The 26,420-nt window shown below is 43.9% G+C and overlaps 2 protein-coding genes across 2 annotated transcripts; both read left to right on the top strand.

Annotated features, from left to right (window-relative positions):
- Positions 1-308: 308 nt before the first annotated feature.
- calhm3 (calcium homeostasis modulator 3) lies at positions 309-20,821 on the top strand (the record flags this gene model as incomplete). The annotated part of the gene is made up of 4 exons (XM_084321665.1): positions 309-595; positions 9,303-9,430; positions 12,891-13,018; positions 20,363-20,821. The coding sequence occupies 4 exons, from the start codon at positions 309-311 to the stop codon at positions 20,819-20,821; spliced, it is 1,002 nt and encodes a 333-aa protein (XP_084177791.1).
- A 2,514-nt stretch (positions 20,822-23,335) lies between these two features.
- Positions 23,336-25,803, top strand: calhm2.1 (calcium homeostasis modulator family member 2, tandem duplicate 1). Its single transcript, XM_084321663.1, has 3 exons — positions 23,336-23,364; positions 23,740-24,352; positions 24,925-25,803. Exons 2-3 carry the CDS (start codon positions 23,798-23,800, stop codon positions 25,336-25,338), a joined length of 969 nt encoding a protein of 322 aa, XP_084177789.1. The 5' UTR covers positions 23,336-23,364; positions 23,740-23,797; the 3' UTR covers positions 25,339-25,803.
- The last annotated feature ends 617 nt before the right edge of the window (positions 25,804-26,420 follow it).

Below are 26,420 nucleotides of genomic sequence, written 5' to 3'. Positions count from 1 at the left end.
CCAGATATTTACCTTTTGACTCAAGTGTGGATTTGAGGCTATTCAATGAAGGATTACTTTATGGTAGGATGAAAATAATCTTTCTGATTGAGGTCATGTAAGTGTATCTATTCATATATCCAATGTGTGTATTGAAACCAGATTTAACTCCTTGCAAATCCTTTTCTTTTTCTTACATTTTTGTATAAAATTTTTCAGTTTTTTGGCAGATTTTTTTTATTTGTTTGTTTAGCTATTGCTACTTCTGTCCTGTTAGAGTTAACCTATAGAACGTCTGAAGTTACTTCTGTCCTGCTAAGAGTTAAACTATGGAACGTCTGAAGTTAGTCTTGCAGTACTTTCAGTCCAACTCGGAGTCCATTTCCAACGGAGTCTGTATCATCCTGGCCTTGGTGAGTGTCAAGCTCTACACCAGCTTTGATTTCAACTGTCCCTGCATTCCTCAGTACAACAAGTTCTACGCTCTGGGAGTGATGTTTGTCCCACCCGTTATATTCTTTTTCCTCGGGATCTTGGTGAACCGACACACCGGTGTTATGATGGACGAATGGATGAGACCTGTGGGGAAGAGGTCCAAGAACCCTGCTGTGGTGAAGTGAGTCCACTGTTTATTTTTACACTTAAAACCTCAAAATAGTTCTACCATGTAATACAAAGTTAAAACATGGTAAGACAAACTGAGTAAAACAAAAACAGCCACAGCAGGCAGGCAGATACAGCTGCTAGTTTAGGAGCAGTTGCAAGTGTCAGTATAAATGTCCGTGATGGTTTCCTTGAAAGCTGATTTGGAGATGAAATTGTCAAATTTTAAACCTTTTTGTAAATTGTGCAGTCTCTGGGCAGACTGAAATGCTGATTGACCAATTACTGAGTGTGTTTTGAGGATTTTCAGCAGGATGAGATTTGTAGAACGGGTGTTCTAGAAGGCAGGTGCAAATTTCAACAAACTACACAGGTAGGGGACAGACCAAGGCGTTTTATAGATGAACATAAACCAGTGTATTTCATGACGGATGTGTAGGGATGGCCAGTTTATAGAGCTCAGACATGCAACTAGAGAACATGCCTCCATTCCTACTACTTTTTGTGGAGGGGCTGCCCATTTGTTGACCATTGGGGGCCGCCTCAGGGGGTGTGCGAGCAGTGCGGTCGCACAGGGCCTCGCGGGAAGGGGGGCCTCGCACAAAAAAAAGAAATAATATTTTTTTTTTTTTTTTTTTTTATTAAAAAAAAAAAAAATTGCGAGGCCCCCCTTCCCGCGAGGCCCTTTTTCATCACAGACCTAAAATCTAGTTTTGCTTATATGCTTATATATTTCACATTAGACACGTTTGTAGAATGTGTCAGACTTGTTCCTGGCTCTGAGGCTCTGCAGGCAGCAGAATTGGTTTCAATGAGGGGAGGGGTTACAGGTAAGGTAGCGTCTGTTGAGTTCATTGTGTGTGTCTGTGTGCGTGCCGGGGGGGGGGGGGGGGATGTGCAATACAGTGGTACAACATATAATAGAATCCAATAAAATACAGTGGTACAACATATTAATAGAATCCAATAAAACAGTGCAATAAACAGGTACATGGTGTGCCATCTCGGTATCTGTACATTAGTATTTACAGAGCATATAGGACATGCTAGGTAGCTTTAGTAGTGCAATACACTGTTCCTGATGTTATACTACTTTAAGTGGCCTTTCCTCTGGCCATAAGTGTGCGTGTGTGCGGCATGAGTGTTAAAGTGGCTGCTAGTGTGTGAGCGTGCTCAGCGTGCGTGTCGTGTATGTGCTTGTGTGTGGATAGTTCAGTTTCTGTGTCTCTCAATGTTCATTGTTCAAGGCTCTGATGGCCTGGGGGAAGAAGCTTAGCCTAAGCCTCTCCGTCCTAGTAGCTGGAGTTCGCAGGCGTCTGCCTGACCTCAGCAGCTGGAACAGGCTGTTATTGGGGTGGTGGGGGTCTTTCATTATCCTGCAGGCTCTGGATTTGCACCTCTTGTTGTATAGAGCCTGCAGGGGAGGTAGCGCAATACCCGTGGTACGCTCGGCTGAGCGCACCACTCTCTGTAGGGCCTTCTTGTCCTGTGCCGTGCTGTTCCCATACCAGGCAGTGATGTTTCCGGTCAAGATGCTCTCTACAGCTCCTGAGTAGAAGGACTGGAGTATCTTCCCCGATACTCGGAACTTCCTTAACTGTCTCAGGTGGTAGAGGCGCTGCTTCGCTTTCTTTACTACTGTGTCTATGTGTGTTGACCATGTCAGGTCCTCTGAGATGTGGACCCCCAGGTACTTGAAGCTGCTCACCCTGTCCACGGTAGCCCCGTTAATCATCAGTGGTGTGTGTGTCTCCTGCTGTCCTCTCCTATAATCCACGATCAGCTCCTTGGTTTTACCAATGTTCAGGAGCAGGCTGTTGTCCTGGCACCAACGTTCCAGTACCTCAACCTCCTCTCGGTAGGCCTTCTCGTCGTTGTCCGAGATCAGCCCCACCACCACTGTGTCGTCGGCGAACTTCACAATGGAGTTGGAGCTGAACTTGGCCGCACAGTCGTGTGTGTAGAGTGAGTACAGCAGGGGGCTTAGAACACAGCCCTGGGGGGACCCGATGCTCAGGGTGATGGTGTTGGAGGTCTGACCCCCCACCCTGACCGCCTGGGGTCTTTCACTCAGAAAGTCCAGTACCCAGGCGCTCAGGGCGGAGCTCAGGCCTAGCTCGATCAGCTTGTCCACCAGTCTGGTGGGGACTATGGTGTTGAACGCTGAGCTGTAGTCAATGAACAACAGTCTCACATAGCCCCCCTTCTGACGGTCAAGGTGGGAGAGAGATGGACTGAAGATGGAAGTTGTTGCATGTTAGACAGTTCAGTCAGGCTAGCCATCCCGGCTAAAGACAGGGACAGCTAGTTAGCTTTAGCTACGTTATAATATTGAGTGCTAACGTGTGGTTCAGTCGGGATATAGCCATGATAATGTCGGCTAGTAGCTAGCTTAGCTAAAGGCTAACTAGCGTTAGCTAACCTAGAGACAGCGCGTGCAGCATTGTTATGCCAAGATGAAGAGGATGGTCGTTCGGCAGATGAACTTCGTCAACTCCACGCGGTTGTCTCCATCCTCTTGGACGTTTGGTGAGTTTTTAATGCACTCTATTCTATTCCCGCCGTGGATATCTCTCTCTCTCTCTCTCTCTCTCGGGAGCCAACCGGGCCGACTAGCTGTTGTAGTACTAGTAGCTAACGGTGTGTGGCCTGGACTTGTTGCCGGCTGTCTGAAGTGTTGGCCTGTATTGCTTTTCTCACGTTGTACAGTTTTTCAGTGGTAGCCGCATAGCTTGCTTCTGCGTTAGCTAATGGTTAGCGATAGCCGGGTTGAGCTAACTGTTAGCCAGTTAGCTGTTTAGCTACGACGTTAGCTGCCGGCTGCGCTCGGCTGGGAACGTTAGTTTGATGCTATCAGTTAGCCTAGAGTTAGCTGTTAGCTTGTGCTACGACCATTGACATTAGCCGTGAGAATAGCAGGGGGCCCTGGCACTCTGACTACGACATCATCTTTGACAGAAGATGTAGTCGGGCCTGCACCATGACAAGGCTCCGGCCATAGCTTCTTTTTGTCCGGCCAGCGAGAGGCCTTTCGTCAACGTGGAGACCTGTGTTGTGGCCTTTCGCCCTGCGTTCCTTGGTGCAGGTAAGATGTCCATTGGACATTACCCCACTCTTCCTTCCTTCCCCTCCCGAATGTTTTGTTAATAATGATGTTTTTTTCCAGGCAAAACATATGTTACTTCACAACATTTGGAGATACGACATGTGCTGTGTGTGAATTGTCTTGGTCGTTTGTGTAGCTTGGGTAGCGTTGGCCAAAGCTGTGTGTGGCCTGGTGTCAGTACCTGGCTACTCTATTTGCAGTTAGCCTATTTAGCTGATGTCGGCCCTTGGCTCCTTGCTACTTTGTTTTCTCTGGTATAGACCCTCTTCTCTTTGGATTTAAGTGTTGATCTTTGTCCTTTTGGATCTATGTATATTCATGTAGCCTTTGTGAAGTTATCTTTTCCTTCTGTTTTGTTCTTCCATTAAAAGTTGAATATCCTTTAGGGGCTCATCTTTGCTTATCTCTCTCTCATACATGCTCTCTCTCTAACACACACACACGACACACAGACATGCTCTCTCTCTCTAACACACAAACACACACTCTCTCTCTCTCTCTCTTTCTAACACACACAGTCTGCCTATGGCGGCCTTTCTCGATGGCTAGGCTGTGCTCGCTGAGTCTGTACCTAGTCAAGGATCTTCAGTCACAGTGCTCAGGTATTCTGCCACTGTGTACTCTCTGTTTAGGGCCAAATAGCATTTCAATTTCTTTCCAATGTGTGTGTCTCTCTCTCTCTCTCTGTACACTGTATATTGACTGTAGAACAGGAGCTCTCTCTCGCTCTCTCTCTTGCTATATGTTGACTGTATCATGCCCAGCCTCGGGCAGCGCTATTATTTAAGAATATGTTGACTGTATGAAAGAAAAAAAAAAGAAAAATTACCTTTTGGGGGGGGGGGGGGGGGGGGGGCCTCGCGTTTAAATCTCGCACAGGGCCTCGCATTTCTCCCAGGCGGCCCTGGACCTGTTAACAGAATTCGACTATAGGGCGACAATAATGTGGTCAAGAGGCATGGTTTCTATCTTGAGCCTTTAATTGGCGTGGTTTTTTTATTCACATGGCAGAGCAGTTACTATACAGATCTTCTCTCACTGAGAGACTAGGGGGAAGAGAAAGAAAAACATTTTACAAAGGAAATAATATAATCCCAAAAACACCAACAGGGTATGACAGTCAATATCTTCACATTAAACATGACCCTTGCAAATCCCTTCAATTTAAATTTTAAACAGGTTTCCTCATAGTGTCTGCTACTCTGTCGTCCATTGGACAGTAAACCGGTGTCATTCTTTCTTCTCTGATGACATACCTGATGAGATGATATTTTCTATAATGGCATGTTTACATCTATGTTGACACATTGGGTTCCTAGCAATCACAATGGTCCCCTGGTTGTCCTCATAAACAACAGTCTCCATATATACACAATGTCCATCATTTTTAAACAGTGTTGACAGAACGCCCATCATCTACAAAAGCACCATATTCAGCATAGAGGGTACATTTCAATTACCTACTACATTTTTGAGCAATATATTCATAATCTTTTCTCACTTCGAACAGTTGTTCTAGATAAACACATTTTGCATTGACATAGCTAGAAACATATACTCAGCTTCACAGGCTGATAGTATCACTGTGGGCTTTAAGCCTTAAACCTTTGCTGTCTTTCATGAAACACTGCTGTCCGTCTGCTGCACCTCTGGGATAACGAAAAACATATTTTTGACGTAGTTCAATGCTTCTCTGTGGGGTCAGCAAAAACACTGACACTCTTACTCACTACAAAAACATAAGTCAGGGCGAGTACCGGTGGTCTAACAAAATGAAGCTACCCACAGTTTATCTATACATCTCTTACTTCAGTCAAAACATCTCAGGAGCTTTTCCACATATCTCCTCTGGGATACCTCCACACAATTTTCAGTATTTTAAACATGGTAACTCATCCACCTCTGTACTTAAACATGGGACCCATTTCTGTATTTTAACATGGAATTAAACATAGGATTCCTTTCAGTATTCAAACGTGGAATTAAACATAGGATTAATTTCAGTATTCAAACATGGTCTTTAGTCAGACATTCAAACCTGTATTCTACTCCTCCCGTATTTAAACCTGGAGTATCCTCCTTCAGCATTTAAGCAATTTGTCACCCTTCTTCATTATTTATACATGGGGTACCCTCCTTCAGCATTTAAGCAATTTTCTATTAACCATACTTTGTATTTGCCGTGGCCTTAAATACCCTCCTGGATTGAATACATCCATTTTCCTCCCACTGTCTGTCTGCCCTCTGGTAACTTGGTTGAATACACCCATTTCCCTCCCGCTGTCTGTCTGCCCTCTTCGGGGGACAATGTGGCCTCTTTAAAGGTCGGGTTTACCCCACTGACTACCCTGTAGTAGTACTCAACAGGGGTAGGTGTATTGTCCTCCTCGTCACTCCCTTTCCTGGCATAGTCTGTCAGATATTTTGGGGGTTTGTGTTCCCTTGAGGGATACCTCCCACTGCTTGGGGCACTTGACGTCACCCTCGGGTGCTCCTCGTCATCGCCGTCTGGAGGTTGCTGACTGTCTGTCTGCACGACTGTACTAAGTACACTGGGTTGATGTGTCTCTGTTTCTACACACCTTGCTCTGGAGTCCAGCTCTGGCTCCTCTGTCTGTGTCTCGCTCTCACAGGTTGTTTTCGTGACAAACTTGACTAGCATGTGTTTCTGCACTCTCCCGTTACCGGGATGATAAACTAGGAAAGCAGGGCTTCCTTTGTCGTGTCCTACGAAAAATCCTTTTACACCCTTGGACTTGGGTTTTCCCCTGTCCTACAGGTACGCATAACACACTGATCCAAATCGGTGCATTCTGGCTAGATTACACTTCTTTCCTGTCAGTGCTGTATATGGGGTGGTGCCCAAGTGCTTATTAAAGCTTCTGTTTCTGGTGTAAGCGGCTTCTTGCACCGCATAATGCCATAGGCTCTTAGGTAAGTTACTATCTGCTAGCTTACTCTTAGCCATTTCGAAAAGGGTATGCCATTCCCTCTCTGCCACCCCATTCTGGTGTGGGGGATATGGACGTGACGTCTCGTGTCTTATCTTATACCTTCTCAACAGTCTGTTTGTGGGATTTCTGTATCTCGATTGAGTAAACTTCCCCGTTTTGCACACTGCATAATTTTTGTCAAGTCTACGCTTTTCTCCTTCAATGTGCATGCCTTCTGACACTACTTGCAGTTTCAGTAAATCCTCGTAATTACAATGACCCATAATCTCGTGCCATGTCTGAATATCGTGACTGGCCGTCCCGCTACACATATCATTATTATCATTACACTTGTCGTTGTCATTACACTCCGTTTTCAGATAATATATTCTCTGGTACATCTTTATGTCAAACCGGGTACCGTCAGGTTCTACAAGAACATTTTTACCTTTATCGAAGAATACCTTGGCACCGCTTGCAGTAGCAGCTATTACAGAGAATAGTCCTTGTGGGAACGATGGTACGTAGAGAGCGTTCTTTAACGTCACCGTACGCCGGCGCCCCTTACTGTCCGTGAGGCATACCTGTGCGTCTCCCCTCTCTTGCGCCAATCCGTAGGTGCGTCTCCCGTCCGCCAGCTCCATGCTGTGCCTCTCCGGGTGGAAAGTGTCGTCAAAGTTCTTGAACCGACTCCTGTCGTTGATGATATGGGACGACGCACCTGTGTCAACGATCAGTCCCCTCCTCTGGACTCGCTGCAGCTGGGCCGTTCCGGCGGTGCACGCCGTCCGCACCCCGAAAGCGCAGTCTTCTTGTCCCGTTATTCTCCGGGCGTCGTCTCGATCCGTCTCACGTCGACCACCGCCGCCATCGTGTCCGCTGTCGTCATCCTGTCCACAGCCGTCTTCTTGTCCGTAGCCGCCATCTTGTCCGTAGCCGCCATTTTTTCCGTGGCCTCCGTCTCGTCCATGGCCGCCGCCTCGTCCGTAACCGCCATTTCGTCTGTAGCCGCCATTTTGTCCGTGGCCTCCGTCTCGTCCATGGCCGTCATCTTGCTCTGGTCGTGTTTCTTCATGCACGCTCTGTCTGTGTGCCCCGTGGATTTGCAGAAGCTACACCAGGCAGTCTTTGTGCAGTCGCTTCTCCGATGGCCTTTATCTCCGCATCGCCAACACGCCAGTTCCGTCGTGGTCCTGGTTCTCTCCCTTGGCGTCGCTCAGGCCTTTAGCACCCTCTCCCCCTCCTCTGCGGCGGCTGGGTGGGTGTCTTCTGAGGCCTCGAAGTTCCTTAACTTAGCCTTGAACTGTCCCAACGTCATGTCCGTTGAACCGTGTGTTACCAGGAGTGTGAACGGTTTGTACAGCTCCGGTAGTCCTCTCATTATCATCGCCATCATTAGCCCATCGCTTGGTGCTTCTCCGGCACTCCTCAATGGCGTCGTGATCTGCTCCGCTCTGTTGACGTATTCGGTCACGGTCTCGTTGGTCCCCTTCCTCAGGCCCGTTAGTGCTATGTAGAGGGCCACGACTCTGGGTCTTCCTCTATATGTAATGCTCTCTCAACACCTCCAGGCTTTCTCGGCCTCGGTCTTTAGTGTCGCGGAATATCAGCCCCAAGCTGGTGTCGTCGAGCATCGGCGCTAACTCACAGTACGCGTTTGCGTTACGCTGGTCGTCCAGGGCTTGCTCTTCCGCCGTCAGTTCTCCCGTGGGGGCCGCCAGGATCGTCTCCTTCAGCCCCGCACTGTGCATGCAGCACAGCATGCGCTTTTCCCAGAGCTCATAGTTCTCTGCTTTCCCATTGAATGATGGCCATTTGCCCCTTTTCTTGTTTTCCATCCTCTTCATTAGTGGTAGGCTTAGCTTTAGCTCTTGTTGGCCTAGCGTCTAGCCACGCGGTGCTCCCGGCGCTAACCTAGCCTATACTTCAGCTAAGCTTGCTACAGTACCCTTATTATTTCGCCCCGGCGTTATCTGGGCCCATAACCTGTTAACAGAATTCGGCTATAGGGCGACAATAATGTGGTCAAGAGGCATGGTTTCTATCTTGAGCCTTTAATCGGCGTGGTTTATTATTCACATGGCAGAGCAGTTACTATACAGATCATCTCTCACTGAGAGACTAGGGGGAAGAGAAAGAAGTGGGAGGAGACATAGCTACTTATACTCGCCACCTGGTAGTACTCCTGAGTGTCTCCGCCTAGGGCGCCCTCTAGTGGACACAGTTATATATGCAGGTAGACAGTTACTAGTGTGAACAGTTATATATGCAGTTAGACAGTTACTAACAATCCTACACAGAACCTCTGCCTTCAACAGGACCTCTAATCTTCAGTAGCATTCTTATTTGTAATCTTCTCAGGTTTTCTGTCCAATAGAGTTGGCTCTTGTTACAAAGTTGACATATAATAACCTTACTGTATCCCACCTGTCTAATCCTTAAAACAAGAATGGTGGGGAAGAGTTTTCCCATCTTTATAAACTGAATTTCAAATTGAATTCGTGGTATAGATTAAAGTAAGTGTATTACATGAATAATATGGTATTATTCAGGAAATAGCACAAAATAAAACGAATTTGAAAATATCGCTTAATTTTTTTTTAAATATATATTGCTGTGATCAGAAACGAGTGCATTACTTTCAGAAAGGTACAGGTTACATTGATCCCGTCTCCCTGTAGGTATTTGTTCTCTGCAATGCTCCAGAGAGCTCTGCTAGCACCCATGGTGTGGATGTTGGTGACTCTGCTAGATGGAAAGATCTTCATCTGTGCCTTCAGTATGAGTGTAGACCCTAAGCCATTTTCAGGTAAGCAAGATTTTGGTCCTCCGTTTCATAGATATGTCTTTTATAGTAATCCATACTTACAAAGCCTCTGACGGGAGTATATTTTTCTCAGCGGCCATTTTGACGTGTCATAGCAGGGTAAATACAAGTGTAACTAATAATGTGAATTATGGTTCCATTCCATTTAGTTGTGCCATTCCATTCAGCCAGCATACATAATTCCATGGCACTGGAACACCTATATAGAATGGAATCATATGTAATGTTATTGGTTACAGCAGTGTTGACCTCACACTCTACTATTCAGCTTTAATATGTATTTTATTATGAATGTTAGATAACGGTTATTGGTGTTGTTAAGTGTACAAATAAATGTGTGTTTGTACTAATGTATTATTTACAATGATCAAAATGGCTGCTGTGAAAAAGGTCTATTGATTCAGTGAGAGTTATAGAATCCACATCAGTCTGTTAGACCCCATTTACACCTGGTATAACTAAAAGTAGTATTAAAACGCACTCACTTGACTTGACACTGGGTGCTGTAACCTCTGATACTATACATGAAAAAAATAGGGAAACAGGTCCAGGCACGCACTCGAGTTTTTTGTTCAAATTTATTGGCAGCCTGAAATCATGACATTTCGGTGTGAACACACCTTCTTCAGAAATGGCTTGCAATGAAGCATGAAAGGTAAGTGACCAAATCATACTAATCCAATAAGTGACAATATAAAATGAAGCAATACATCACGTGAAATAGTGTGTTATGAGAATTAGATCATGCCTAGGGGTGGTTGTTAGGCCTAGAAGCAGCTCGGAGGTGCGCTGTTTCAAGGCATGCCATCTAAGAATGAAGTGAGCGTGTGTTATTGGATTGATTGATTGATTGAAAATTTTATTACAGATAGACAGTGCTTACATCTTTATACAATTGCCGAATTCATCCAACCTTATTGCTATACAATAAACACACATTAATTGAAGCATAATGGAGATTTATTCACAAAACCATCTGCAGAAAAAGTAGGTTAAAAAACAGAGAGAATTTGCCTCCCTATAGGGAGGCAACTTCTCTTTTCTTTTTTTTTAACCTACTTTCTATAGAAGCAGCTCGGAGGTGCGCTGTTTCAAAGCATGCCATCTAAGAATGAAGTGAGCGTGTGTTATTGGAATGATTGATTGATTGATTGAACATTTTATTAATGTCCACCTTGTTTCGAACTGGTTATGCTTTGGCCCTCTTTCGAAGTCGGTTATGCTTAGAGTTTGGAATCAGGGCTGGTGGTCTATCGCCCTGCTCTAAAGATAAACTCTAAGCATAACCGACTTCGAAAGAGGGCCAAAGCATAACTAGTTAGAAACAACAAGGCTTCAAAGCATGCTGTCTAACAGTGAAGTGAGCGTGTGTTATTGGAATGATTGATTGATTGATTGAAAATGTGTCCTTTTGACGAATGGCATCTAACAACACACTTCGTGCAATTTATATTTTGTTTAACAATGAGTCATGACCAACCAATTACATAATCCAACATTGTGTAAGCAACTAACACATTCCACATGACAGAATAGTTTTTGAATGAGTCGTTATGACGCTATCAATACATCCATTCATAAAGATTATTGTCCGCCATCTTGGTTTCATTCCTAAAACCATGAACGGCGGAGTGATTGTAATTCGGTTGTGGGCGGGTTCTGGGATCACGAGCGTGTGTTATGAATAACAACGTCTAACTTGACTGTTTAATCAGAATCGAGAAATTATAAGAAGTAACAACACATTCGAACAAGACAACACATTACAAAGTACAACCCCTTCAGAAGCATGAAAAACACAAAAAGCAGAAAGATATAAATGTATACAGAGTAGGCCTACATCTGAAACTACTGAAATATAAACATGACCCATAGCAGCAGTCTTTAAATGATAAATATAAATATAAATTAAAATAATAATTAAAATAATAATAATAATAATAATAATACTAATAAAATAATAATGTATCAATGTAATCAATCAAATGAAACGGGTCAAACAAAATTCCTCATTGAGGCATCTAGGCTCTAAACAATCCAGAAAATGAATATAGAAGCTTTCCCTTTGTAGCAAGAGCCTGTCTCTATCTTGGCGGTCTCAAGACTTGCTCCAAACCCATGTATTTTAAGTCAGAAATATCATATCCTAACTTATTAAAATGCCTTGCAAGGGAAGACTTCTCGTAATTTCTTCTTATAGAACATTTGCTCAGAAATACGATTTTTAAAACGACTTCTTGTTTTTCCAACATATAAAGGTTGCAAAGACATTTGAGCAAGTAAACCACAAGATCAGAATTACAGGTGATCCAGCCTCTAACAGCGATACTCCTACCTGTACTTGGTTGTAAATAAAATGTCTCTTTAACCTCTTAACAGACACCCAGAAAAGTGGACATTTATTTACTTGAACTTGAGGACTGCATACTCTTTTTGCAAAACTTAGCTTTATACTTTATACTTATAGTACATGCATGGGCCTGGTCTCTTTTGAAAGATAAGGTTCTAAAGTTACTAATGAAAATCACTTTTAGTGCTAATATGAAATAGAGTAACAGAGGTCTGAACTTGAGTTGAACTTGAACTTGTGTACTCACATTTTTCTCTAGTGGTTGCAAGATTCCATATTCCAATATTCCAGCATAGAGGTATGAGCTTCAAAACACTGCGGTTCAATAGCCTGAAGTCTTATGTAGTACAGGTCCAAATTTTATAAAGATTTGTTCATAAATAGGTCTTTGAGAGAGGTCTGGGTAAACCGTGCGCCAAAGAAAAAAGCTTTCCAAAATCCATCCAAGATTGATTGATTGATTGATTGATTGATTGAAAATGTTATTAATAGATTGCAGAATGGGTACAATACAGTATAGCTCAATACACACAATTGTTAAGGGATGCAGACCAGAGAAAGACTTTCGTCTTGTTTACATCAGGGTCCCTCATTTTAAATTCATCATATATTACAGTACATACATGACATACAGATACAGTACTGCTACATCTATACATTTATGACATACCAGATCTACAAATATACAGTACTGTTTGTGAGTACAAAAAAGAGTCTAAAAAGAGAGTATATACATTTGAGGGGGAAGAAACTGTACATTGGAGGAGGTTGGGTAGGTGGGGTGGGGGGGGGCGTTGGGTAGGTTGGGAAGTGTGATTCACTTCTCATTTTCGCTTGTCAACTTTCACCTACTTCCTGTATTTGTTAATCAAGCCATGACATTGGGTACAAGACAAACATCGAAAATTGCCATTTGGAATATTAGCCACAAAATGGGTCAAATTTCACCTGGTATAACTTGCAATCTGTATCTGGATATCTTATCTTGGTGATTTAATCTTGATACTTTAATCAAGATCTTTTATATCAGATTATCTTCTTATTGGGGGTTGAGATGACAGGGACCAACTCGTGAATGTTTGGATTCCTCAGGCATGCCCAACAACACAGGACTGGATGTGATCAAACTTATGGCCAAGATACCCTGCAAGGAAGACATCATCTTCAGAAACAGCACCTTCCGCAAAGCAGTCTCTCGTTATGTCCGCTGCTATTCCCAGGTAAGATCCCTCCCAACACACACACACACACACACACACACACACACACACACACACACACACACACACACACACACACACACACACACACACACACACACACACACACACACACACACAGTGTCCCCCTAAACATCTGAGTATAAGGTCTTTCCATTGTGGTCCTCCCAGGTGACGCACACCCTGGGTCTGTGGGCTACCTTGGTGACATCCAGCTCTGGCTTACAGATTTAGATTTTAGTCTAAATGTGGTCAGTCCAAAAGAACCCATGGGCAAGGCCAGATTAAGACTTCAGAGGCCCCTGGGCCAGATTCTTGTGGAGGCCCCCCCACACACACATACACGTGCACGCACGCACAGTGGCGTTTTTATATGTCACTTTAAAAAATATATAGAATATTTAGAAGTGGTGGGCTCTGAGGGCCAAGCTAAAAGGACTTTGATCACCCCTGCCAACTTTGACAACCTAGGATGGCTTAGAGTAGACGACAGAGTACAGCAACTTGCAATGGGCTTCGTCTACAAGATACACTACACGACCAAGGTACCCATGTACATGTCAAAATACTTCCCAAAGGTCAGTGAATACCACGATCACAACACCAGAGGGAGCTCCACAAATCATGTTAAACCCAGATTCGGCTCAAACAAGGGACTAAACACGTTTCGCAATTATGCCACATCAATGTGGAACGCCCTACCCAAAGCTGTAAAGGAATGTGACCCACTTTCAAAAACACTCTCAAAGAACACTTACGGGAGACTGCAATTCGAAACTGGCCCCTGTAAATGTCCTAACACAACCCCCTCCAATGTACAGTAAATGACCAAGTATGGTTTTGTCAATATTACAATGTACAGTTTTGCTTGTACAGTTGTACAGTGTTCCTCACCCACCCACCGAACCACCTCCAATGTACAGTCCCCCCCACCCCCCCAACCCCACCCCACCTACCCCACCCCACCTACCCAACCTCCTCCAATGTACAGTTTCTACGTCAAATGTATATACTCTCTTTTCTGGACTCTTTTCGTATCACAAACAGTACTGTATTTGCAAATCTGGTATGTCATAAATGTATAGATGTAGCAGTACTATCTATCTGTATGTCATGTATGTCATATATGTTATGATGAATTGAAAATGGGGGACCCTGGTGTAAACAAGACAAAAGTCTTTCTCTGGTCTGCATCCCCTTAACAATTATTGAGCTGTACGGCTCAATACACACAATTGTTAAGGGGATGCAGACCAGAGAAAGACGTTTGTCTTGTTTACATCAGGGTCCCCCATTTTCAATTCATAGTGACATGTATGACATGCACAACATATATGACATCATGACATTTATGGCATAGGGACATACATGACATACAGGTATATAGTACTGTTACATTTGTGACATATATGATATGCAAATATACAGTACTGTTACCCATAGATCCTGACAGAGAGTATATACATATGATGGGGAGGGGAGTGTACATTAGGAGGGGGTGGGTGGGTGGGAGAGAAATATACATACGGTGGGGAGAGAATATATACATTATATACGGTGGGGAGGGGACTGTCTATTAGGTGGGGGTGGGGCTGTATGTATGTACCGTACTTTTCGCACTATAAGCCGCACCTGACTATAAGCCGCAGCAGCTAAATTGAATGATGTGTACATATATAAGCCGCACTGGACTATAAGCCGCAGGTGTTTTAATGTTTAATTACCATATGTAATTACCATTGGGACACAATACTGTCGGACAAATAACAAGAATTAACTCATTTACAAGTTGTATTAAGTTTAGCAAATAAGGGAACAGATAAATAACATTTCAATGCAGTCAAAAAAGCAATATTTTGATTTTAACATTTTCGGGTTTGGTCACGTCGAGTCACATATAAGCTGCACCGTTATATAAGCCGCAGGGTCGAAAAATGGGGGAAAAAGCCGCGGCTTATAGTCCGAAAAGTACGGTATGTATGTATGTATGTATGTATGTATGTATGTATGTATGTATGTATGTATGTATGTATGTATGTATGTATGTATAAAAGAAAAAAAATACAATAGAAATATTGACTGACGTTTCTTAGGCGACTCTTTCGAAGTTGGTTAAGGTTAGAGTATGGAATCAGGGCTGGTGTTCTATCGCCCTGCTCTAAGACAAACTCTAACCTTAACCAACTTCGAAAGAGTGCCTAAGCTTAACCGGTGAAAGAAAGAGGCGTCACACGATTGGCGCTACCAGAAACGTCAGTGGCCAATCAGAGCGCAGAACGCGAACGCGGAACTGGAAATCCGTTGGTAAAAGTATTCAGGCGTCGGGGCTGGGATGTGGAGATGCAAGTTATGACTTTTTATTGCTGTTTTTACCTCAAACGGAAAACCTCAAACTCTTATGAAGAGGAGAAAAAATACTCAAGATTAGCCACTTGCAGACGGCAGGGTGTGACGTACTGTATATTTTAGTTGATGAAATATTTTTGTTGACTAAATACTTTTGTTGATGAAATATGTTTTCATTTCAGTGTCACAGTATGACATCGATCTCCAAAATAAAATAAAAAAAAAAAATTTGGGGCCTCTAGTGACGGGGGCCTCCAAAAAAATTTAAAATTAAAGTTAAAAAAAAATAAACAAATATTTGGGGCCTCTAGTGACGAGGGGCCTCAAAAAAATAAAAAATAAAATAAAAAATTATAATAATTTGGGGCCTCTAGTGACGAGGGGCCTCCAAAAGGCCTCTAGTGACGAGGGGCCTCCAAAAGGCCTCGAGTGACGAGGGGCCTCCAAAAAAATTTTAAATAAAAGTTACAAAAATAATAATACTAATTTGGGGCCTCTTGTGACGAGGGGCCTTCAAAAAAAATTTAAATTAAAGTTACATTTAATTTTTTTTAAATTAAAAAAATGTTGGGGCCTCTAGTGACGAGGGGCCTCCAAAAAAAAATTTTTTTTTGGAGGCCCCTCATCACTAGAGGCCCACGGGCCGCGGCCCGGACGGCCCGGTCGTTAATCCGGCCCTGCCCATGGGTCTGCCCCTTGTTTATCAGTTAGTCATTAGTCATGAATCAATGGATCAACTAGTAAGCTGGAGTTTTGCAGCAGTGGATCGAATCTTCTCTTCAAGAAAACAAAGTGCGACCGAACCATTGTGTCCGATAGGGACATTCCAGGCCGGGTTTGCAATTGACAGTTGGAATAATTGGCGATCAATATGCCTATATTCTATTGAGATTGAAGATGTTGAGGATCTATATCTCCTCGTCATCTTCCTGATCGGTTGGGGAGCGATCGCAATTTGGATTTGGATTTGCTGCCTTCAAGTAGTAGCAAGATTGGAAAATGCCCACATTGAATTGACAAAGCGGCTCGCTCAACATACAGCCGATGAACAATGTAGGGGTCAAGTAATGTTGGGGGTCGCGCAGGACATTAGGACCGCGACAAAGAAGATGAAAGATCTGGATTAAATTAAATTAAAGCATTACAGGAATCATTGTAACCTGTTGCAACCCACCCACCCCCCCCCCCCCCCCCCCCCCGCCACGTAACTCAAGTCTGTGGAAGAAAAGAAGGAATGTTTCGAGGTCAATGAAAGAGGCCGAGGAGAAGAAGTCAAGATAAGACCTGGTTTATGACGTCCGTACCCATCGCAACTAAGGACGGGACAGTATCTGACTGTCTGAAGATAAGATGGATGGCCCCCCCCCCCCCCCCCCTCCCCATCCTCACGCAAACCTCCCCCCCACGAGCACGACTGGCGACGTGCACGGAAGGAGGGGCGGATCCCTCGACTGCCTCACACGCCCAAAACCCTAAGCCACTACCCTCTCCTTAACTCCCACCCCCCACTCTCCGCCCTCCCTCCCATCCCCCAAATTCCCTCCCCCGAGGGTGCTTCCTGAAGCTCACTGACTTTCGACATAAATGAACATTGTATCAACAAATGTGCTTTGTTTTGTATTAATTTAGGGTTGTGCCATTATTATTATGCAAAGATAATAATTGTGATTAATTCTGTAATGAGTTGTGTGTTTCTAGCATCCTTGACACCCAAGGACAACGATGGAAATAAGTCAAGAGGCTTTTACGTTACTATCCTTGACAGCAATGTAAGCTGGATTAATGATCTGTTTATGTTGTGGAGTCTAAATAAAAACCTGAAACCTGATGAGGAACTTAGTCAGTTAAGCCTTTCATAAGTCACTTCTTCATTGTTAATCATGTTGTATGTATGATTTATTGCTGGAATATTACTTTCGTCTTGTTTACATCAGTGTCCCCCATTTTCAATTCATAATGCACCATGCAATCCATTCTTTGTGGATCCCGCCCATTGTATGTGAGCGCATATCGTGTCCATTAGTCCATCTCCATCGCTTCCTCAATCCCTGGAGGTGAGCTCCATGTAATGTGAACTACCAGTATGCAAAACTAGCCAGCCGGAATCCCAGCATATTCAAATTCTTCTCCCAGCAAGACTTGCCGTATCTAGACATAAACACAAAGAATCAACATGAAAGATTCCCATTACCTCTACTCTACCACACTGTATGTCTAAATCCCTCACACATAAAGATATAGAAATATACATGTGCATGCAGCCATGCACATTGAACAAATGTTACTGTCACACACACACACACACACACACACACACACACACACACACACACACACACAGACACACAGACACACACACATAAGATAAGATATTCCTGTATTGATCCCCTTGGGGAAATTCAGGCATCATAGCAGCATGGGGGAGGGGGGAGGGGAGGTACAGGTAGTAGAAGACATGATACAGGTCGTAAAATTATGTACAGTGGAGAAGTAAAAATAAAAATTGAATAAAAAATAGGCAGTGTAAACAATATAATAATATAATTAACTCTGGGCATGCGCATAAGGGCAAGTAGACAGTGTAAAAAGGTCAAGGTGCAAGATGAGGGTATGTCCCCTCACCGACGCCCCTATCTGCTCCAGGCTGCCCTTGGGGGGAAGGACGACGGGATGGGTCAAGTGCAGAGACTCAATCACATCGGCGACCCAACAATTGCATGTGTGTGCGTTTCCCTGTGTGTGTGCCGCCCATCGCATGTGTGTCACTGCATGCCAAATGAAGACTTCTCCAAAGTCCTGCATTATTATTATTATGTATGGCCTCTCTAATTATATTTGCCCTACAATAAATATAGTTACAATTTTGATTTGATTGACGTTTCTTTCAAATATGCAACATAACAAACATCAAGTACATATATAGCCTTAAGCCGTTCAAATAATAAATGTATATAAAAAATTTAAAAGAACAAAGAACAAACAAAAAAGTCAATTTGTCAAGGAAGAAGCATACACTTATTTAATCCCACCCCTATTTACTCATCAGAACATACTATATTTTATTTACTAATTCATACATTACTAGACTTATATTGAAAAATGAACTTAGTTAACAATAAAAAAAATTATAATATCTTATTAATATTTACCCTGTAAAGTTCCTCTAGCCATTTTCTGTACATATATGCACACATATATACATTTATATATACATACATACACATACATACTGCCAGTTATCAAACCACTTCTTCATCTCTGTACCTCTGTAAAACCATTTGACTGTATTTTATTTTAAATTGTTTTATGTTTTGACATTGTTTTAACTCCACAATCAGACCGTTCCATAATTTTACTCTGCATATTGTTAGGGTTTGTAACCGACCTCAAACGCAACGGCACAGAGAGGAAGTTCAGAGTTAGCCAAAGCAAGGGCGTATTTATTTACAGAGTCACAAGATGGAATGAAGTACAGCAATCGAACAAACGGGGAATCTGGCATGTGAAGATTGTTGCGGCTCTGCAGATTCTCCCAGTAGGTAGTGGTGAGGAATTGGCTAGTGACGTTGAAGCGGCTCTGCAGATCCTCCCAGCTTTCACTCCCGGTGGAAACGGAGAGAGAGAGAAATCAGAGTTAGCCCAACGCACCCACAGAGGCAGAGAGGTGACTGATCCAGTATAAATCCAAGTGACTTGATCTTCGGTGTACCACACATAAGTTAGCAGAGTCCAGAGAAAAAACAATACGGTATCTTCAGTGTTAATCTAACACAAAAATTAGGTGAGTCCAGTACAAACAAAAACGGGATCTCTTCGGTGTTCACCAAACACACAAAAAACTGATAATCCAAAAGACAGTTTCCAAAAACTCACCAGAGCGCAACGCGAGAAGCGGGCAGATTACGAGGCGTAGCTCCGAACGGGGAACCAGGTTCTCCACAGCAGTTCTCCACAAAAGATCCTGGAGAGCAAAAAGACAGAAACAGCGACGGGGAAGGCAGGTATATGCAGGTGTAATTCAAAACGACCCAACATCGATAGTAAGGGGGTCTGAGCATATAAAGCCTTCAGGGGCGCTAATTACAAGCTGTGACAGCTGCGGGATGAGATTGATACTTGCTCCAAAAGCGTGTGGCGGGGAAAGCACCAATCAAACACGGCACCTTAAAGGAACGGAGCGCGTGGCGGGGAATGCATTAATCACATAGTACCTTAAAGGAACGGAGCGTGTGGCAGGGAGCGGACCAAAACCTCACACATATTGAAATACAAAGACTCTTCATAGTCGTTCAAAAACTGTATCTTTTGAAATTAAATGTTCCCATTAAATTGTAACCCCCATCTTGCACGTTGAACAGTCTTTAAATATTTCCTAGGAGTTTAGAATTTTTTGCTTTTTTTTACATTATTTATGCAGTTTGATACATTACAATATCAGTAAATTTGAATAATTTTGACTGTAAGAAAAGTGAATGAGTATGTTCCAGATATCCAACCTTGTGAATGATGCGCACAGCTCTTTTCTGTAGGATGGTTAATGTGTGTAATGAGCATTTCCCCAGACTTCAACGCAGTAAGTTAAATATGGTGAAACTAGTGAACAGTAGAGAATGTGAAGTGATTTGTGATCCAGGACCTGCTTTGCTTTGTTTATTACTGAAATGCTCCTTGCCAATATATATAATCGAATCTAAAATCGAATCTAATATATATAATCTAAAAATGCTAAATAAAATGCTAAATATATGCTCTGATGAAGTAAGTAAGTACTGGGCAGGCCTTTGTTAGCTGTTGGTGTGTCTAAAGCCATCCTCCAACGTGAGATCCTCTGGGACAATAGAGCCTTTTCACAGACGTAGCAGGGTAAACACAAAATCAAGCAGAGCCATTATTAATATTACCAGCTGCAGCTGTTTACTGTTGTGTATTTGAAAAGGGTCCACTGGCCCAGTGACTGATACCCTTTGTAAGCTTTGTGTAACTCATCCCTGTCTCCAGGCTATGGGCTGGTCCATCCTCCTCTGCCTGATTCTGCTGGGGGTGCTGGGGCGTCTGATAAAGCCCTGCTTCGACGACCACGCCACCTTCCTACAGACCCGCTACTGGAGTAACTACCTGGACGTGGAGCAGAAACTCTTCGACGAGACCTGTGCGCTGCATGCCCGCGACTTCGCCCGCAAGTGCGTGGTGCAGTTCTTCGAGGGCATGGGGGAGGATGCCGTGCTCCGTCTCCCCCACCCACCGCACATCAGGTACAGCAGGCGGGAGGAGGAGGAGGAGGAGGAGGAGGAGGAGGAGAGGCTGCATGGGATTACTAAACAGGAGCAGATGGATCAGCTGTTGAACAAGTGGTATTACTGTAAGCCAGAGCTGGATGTCACCAAGGTAGCCCACAGACCCAGGGTGTGCGTCACCTGGGAGGACCACAATGGAAAGACCTTATACTCAGATGTTTAGGGGGACACTGTGTGTGTTTTGAAAGCATTAATGGAATTAAGAGTCTCTCTTATTTCATACACGGATGTTTCACATCATAGGCCGGGGTCAAATGCAAGCTGGAATGCAGAGTTAGCATAATGTTTTGCGTGCCTACACGTCATCAGTGTGGGCGAGCTTCAATGTTTGAATATTTCAACTTTGATGGCTTCTTTACATGCTTGGTTTTTCTCTCGCTTGTGTGTGTGTGTGTGTGTGTGTGTGTGTGTGTGTGTGTGTGTGTGTGTGTGTGTGTGTGTGTGTGTGTGTGTGTGTGTGTGTGTGTGTGTGTGTGTGTGTGTGTGTGTGTGTGTGTGTGTGTGTGTGTGAGACAGTAACATTTGTTCAATGTGCATGGCTGCATGCACAATGTATATTTCTATATCTTTATGTGTGAGGGATTTAGACATACAGTGTGGTAGAGGTAATGGGGATCTTTCACGTTGATTCTTTGTGTTTATGTCTAGATAAGGCAAGTCTTGCTGGGAGAAGAATTTGAATATGCTGGGATTCCGGCTGGCTAGTTTTGCATACTGGTAGTTCACTTTACATGGAGCTCACCTCCAGGGATTGAGGAAGCGATGCAGATGGACTAATGGACACACGATATGCGCTCACATACGGGGATCCACAAAGAATGGATTGCACGGTGCTAATTGCACCCGTACTTACAATTCATTATTAATTGAAAATGGGGGACACTGATGTAAACAAGACGAAAGTAATATTCCAGCAATAAATCATACATACAACATGATTAAAAATGAAGAAGTGATGGGGCGGCTACGTGGCGTAGTGGGCAAGGCGCTCGCCACGAATGTTGAGATGCTGGGCTTGCCTGTTCGAGCCCAGCGCTCCACATTGCTTTCAGTTTAGCTGGTCGTTCATACTAATACACATTGGCCGTATTAGGGGGTGGGAAACTGATGGGTGGGGATCGGTCGTTGTGGACAGCGACTCCTACAGGTCGGTTGGTGCGCCTGCGCAGTAGAATAAGGAAGTGTCGGGGGCAGCGTGAGCCTCCCACGCGTTACTCCTCGCCACTGAGAGATCGAGCTGCGCAGGTGAAAAGATGCGACTGCTGTTACCTCAAGTACCGGAGGGGACTTGTGCTATGTATGACTTAGTCCACATTGCAGCCGGCTTGTGGGAGGCAAGAAACAGCGTTCGTGACAGGGGAGGGTTGAATTGGATGATACGAAATTGGGATGGGAGAAAAATATAGAAAAATGGGAGAAAAAGTGGATACAAAAAAATAAAAATGAAGTGACTTATGAAAGGCTTAACTGACTAAGTTCCTCATGACTAATGACTAACTGATAAACAAGGGGCAGACCCATGGGTTCTTTTGGACTGACCACATTTAGAATCAAATCTCTTTCATGTAATTTCTTCTGAATTACTCGATTTAATAAATGTATAATTTCAAGGATAAAAACATTCTGATGGATCAACTGATGTCTTCCATAACAGGCGAATTCCATGGTCTTCAAGATTTCAAACCCTGCCCTCTTTTCTTGACCCTCCAAGAAAACTGGAAGCAGCAGTTGTGATTGGAGGATCAAGAAAAGAGGACAGGGTTTGAGATAGGTAAATTCCTGGTTTTCCTGGTCACATGAATGAATGAATAGTTTATTTCGAACAATATAAAATAATTTAAAGAAAATAACAATGAAAAGATATAATACTTTGTTATAATACTGTACATCTGAACTCTGTTTTGTCCCAGGGTTTGGTGTTATCCAAAGTGATGTTAATAGATCTCTAACTCATAAATCCTAAACCAAATAAATGTATGCAAGACCGTTTACAGTTTGGGGATATGTGTGAGATTACAGTATGTGCATAATAAATTGCCTATACAAGGAAGCTGAATCCATTCAGTGGTAAAGCTGGCATGCACAGCTGAGATTGTGGGAGTTGTTGAAGCCTGCAGGACTTTCCTTTTCAATAATTTGATCAATGTCTTAGTGAAGTAAATGTATTATTTCAATAATAAACATTCTTATTTCTCGGATGAAGCATCATGAATGTTAATGTTGTAATACTGTTGATCTGTATGATCAAATCAACAGTAATGTGATCTGTATGTTTTTGTTTGTATGTTTTTTTTGCTCACATCAAGAACACAATCGCTGATTCATTCCTCATTCATTCTCTCTCAGTCTGTTGCTTAGTTGCTGTGAGCTTCAGTGATGCCCTGCCTGCTGCCATGTTGCCCTGTGATCTCCACCACATGCTTCCAATAAAAAAAATGTAAAAAAGGGAAAAAAAAAGAATTTCCACAAGAGAGGAAACTGGAAGGCAGTTCCTGCCTGTGACTCATTCCCGGTGTCAGGCTACATCTACATTCATACTCACACTCGGAGGGAGCTCGCAAGAAGTTTACATGTTCAGGAATTAAGAGCCTCCTACCCCGTTCTCCTTAAAGCTCATTTTAACTCTTAAGCTTAAAGATATTGATCTTATTTGGTTTCGCATACGGAGTGGAACACACACGTCTCAAATCACAACTATACTAGAACGTAAGTTTGCATGACTTCATCGCCTAGGGATCCCTTGTATTCATTCCCGTTGCATGCGTTACTATTGAGGCTCAAACATAATATTAGATGTGATTTCAACTTTCTACAGTAGTCTTCTGCTGTGTTTTAGTTTATGTTGAAAGTGTGCCTTAATGTTCTGCAAGAAAACAATCTCTTCATTCATAAAGCAGGCCTTCATTGAGATACTAGCTAACCAACAAAGCCCTACACAGTATCTTGCTTTTAAAATGCCAATTTCCTTGACCAATCCATCCTAAACACTGCCTTCTCTCTCTCTCTCTCTCTCTCTCTCTCTCTCTCTCTCTCTCTCTCTCTCTCTCTCTCTCTCTCTCTCTCTCTCTCTCTCTCTCCAAGCCTGACATTGCTGTAAACAAACCATTCAAAGAAAATCTCACAGCTCCAGTCTTCCAAGATGGCTGCGTATGCCATCGTCACGGAGAACTTGAAGTTTGTCTCCCTCTTCTTCAAGAGCAAAGACGTAATGATCTTCAACGGCCTGATTGCCCTGAGCACCGTGGCCAGCCAGACCATGTACAACATCTTTGCCTTCAACTGTCCGTGTTCCTCTGGACGGAACTACTGCTACGGCCTGGCGGCCATCGGTGTTCCCGCACTGGTGCTTTTCCTCATAGGCATCATGATGAACAGGAGCACCTGGGACCTGGTGTCGGAGTGGCGCCTCCGGTGGTGCCGGAAGCTGTCGGGGGCGGCGGCCTTCGCCCTCATAGGGACTATCGTGGGCAGGGCAGCAGTGGCCCCGGTGACATGGGTGGTCTTCTCTCTGCTGCAGGGTGTGGCCTACACATGTGCCCTCAGTGAGTTTGTCGACCCCAGGACATTGGCAGGCTTCCCATTAGGTAATAACGATACAGAGGTCATGGCGAGGTTCCCCTGTCAGGGTCCCGTCCTGGCAGAGCGGCAAGACTTCTGGGCGGAGATTGATCGGCGGCTGAAATATGAATCTCAGGTACGGGAGCGTTTTGTTGAACTGCATGACTGTTTGGGTTCATTGTGTATGATAGATATGAAGGCATTGTCAGAGTTGGTACAGAGGCACACACTAAATAGGTAGCACTTCATATTACAGTGACAAATTACAGAGTAATTACTGTGTAATACAAAATAACCATTCTCTACTATATCTAGAGGCTCATCTTCATAGAGTTTAATTTAGTGTTCAGGATATTCCCTTGGTTCTTTTCTCACCTTATCAAATCCAGAGTATACATGTTTTTATTTTCCTAAGACAAGCCATGCTCAGTGCTTCAAATCACAGTCAGAGACCCTCGTGGACGAAGAGCATAGGGATGGAAGCCTCCCAGATTGACATCATGCGGCCCTCCCAGCCACACTCACAGTCCAACATGCATCAAGCATTGCTGAGCAGGTTAAAGTGGATTTGGGCAATTTGCTCTCTTTGCATTGTGGGCTCAGTTACTGATGTCAAGCTAGAAGGTTGCCATCTCTTTATACTCATGGTATCTTCGAGCCATGGAACCTGCAGAAGCTGAGTGGATTGATGACTGCCATTCCTTTCAGCTGATAGGCTGGCTGCTGGTAGGGGGCATGGCCGTGACGGTGTTCCTGATGCTGTGTGTGAAGCGCTGCTGCTCTCCGCTCGGCTACCAGCAGGAAGCCTACTGGTCCCAGTTCCGCTCAAACGAAGAGGACCTCTTCAAGCGCACAGCCGAAGTGCACTCTCGTATCCTGGCCGGAGAGAGCGTCAAGAGCTTCTTTGGCTTCGTGGCGTTGGACAAGGCAGAGCAGGAAGCCGCAGCAGAGTACCAGAATCCCAGCCCGATCACCAACACGGACTGGAACAGGGTGACCGGCGTCTACCTCTACAGAGAGAAGAACGGACTCCCCCTGTACAGCCGGCTCAACAAGTGGGGCCAATACGGTGTGGAGAATAACATCGTGACCATGGAGAAAGAGATGGACACGCTCAGCTGACTGTCGCTGGACAGCCCCGTCTTCTTCAGCTCTGGCTCTGGGGAGCCGAGTGCCAGGGTGCAGGCTTTTGTTCCGGTCCAGTGTTAACACACACGTCTGACACACAAAGCCAGTGCCTCGATGGCACGGTGGCTTGTTGTTGACCACGCTGGATTGGTCAAGATGCCGGGATATTGGAAAGTAATGACACTTGCAATCAACTGTGTTGGTCCCTGGAACCAGAACTGAAAGGGATATTTCACTTTAGTAGAAGAAATCAGCAGTCGTGCGTACCTCTATCTAAACTAAAGTGATCTACTAGTAAGCTGACAGCTACTGCTGTCCCTGTCGTCTGCTGTCACCACCACCATTCCTCCCAGGTGTCAGGGTCCTCATTCACTTCCATTCATTTTGGGAACTGAGTCTAAATATTATACTTATGAAGTATAAACAAGCTATTACTGTGCAGATTTCAATAAAACAAGACAATTCTGAGTCAAAGGTACTTTAAGATAAGACTGCTAAAAGTGAAATATCCCCTGAAGACGTGAGGAATGGTAAAAACATAATTTCCTCATAAGCATTTGTAACGCACAATAAAATATGGTTGTAATGGTAAATGGATTGCATTCATATAGCGCTTTTATTCAAAGCGCTTTACAACGTATACCTCACATTCACCCATTCACACCGACAGTGGAGGCAGGGGTTAAGTGTCTTGCTCAAGGACACTTTGATACGCGCTGCCACAGAATCAAACCGGGAATCAACCACTCTACCTCCTGAGCCACTGTTGCCCACAGATAACAATTACAATTACAAGATTAATTGTTACTTCCTTTATTTTTTTTACTGTTGCATAAAACTATTTGACTGGTTTATTTCGAAATGTTCTTTTTTTTTTATCCACTTTTTCTCCCATTTTCTATATTTTCTCCCATCCCAATTTCGTATCATCCAATTCAACCCTCCCCTGTCACAAACGCTGTTTCTTGCCTCCCACAAGCCGGCTGCAATGTGGACTAAGTCATACATAGCACAAGTCCCCTCCGGTACTTGAGGTAACAGCAGTCGCATCTTTTCACCTGCGCAGCTCGACCTCT

The sequence above is a fragment of the Notolepis coatsorum genome (assembly GCF_963971535.1).
Source record: "Notolepis coatsorum genome assembly, chromosome: 9".
Classification (NCBI taxonomy): Eukaryota; Metazoa; Chordata; class Actinopteri; order Aulopiformes; family Paralepididae; genus Notolepis; species Notolepis coatsorum.
The sequence above is the reverse complement of the archived record's forward strand: the minus strand, read 5'-3'. Positions and strand labels throughout refer to the sequence as shown.

Bases quoted from the DNA above. Each gene is read 5' to 3' on its own strand.
- calhm2.1 (XM_084321663.1), top strand. From the start codon at position 23,798: ATGGCTGCGTATGCCATCGTCACGGAGAACTTGAAGTTTGTCTCCCTC. The intron at 24,353-24,924 runs GTACGGGAGCGT...CATTCCTTTCAG, and splicing joins GGCTGAAATATGAATCTCAG to CTGATAGGCTGGCTGCTGGT.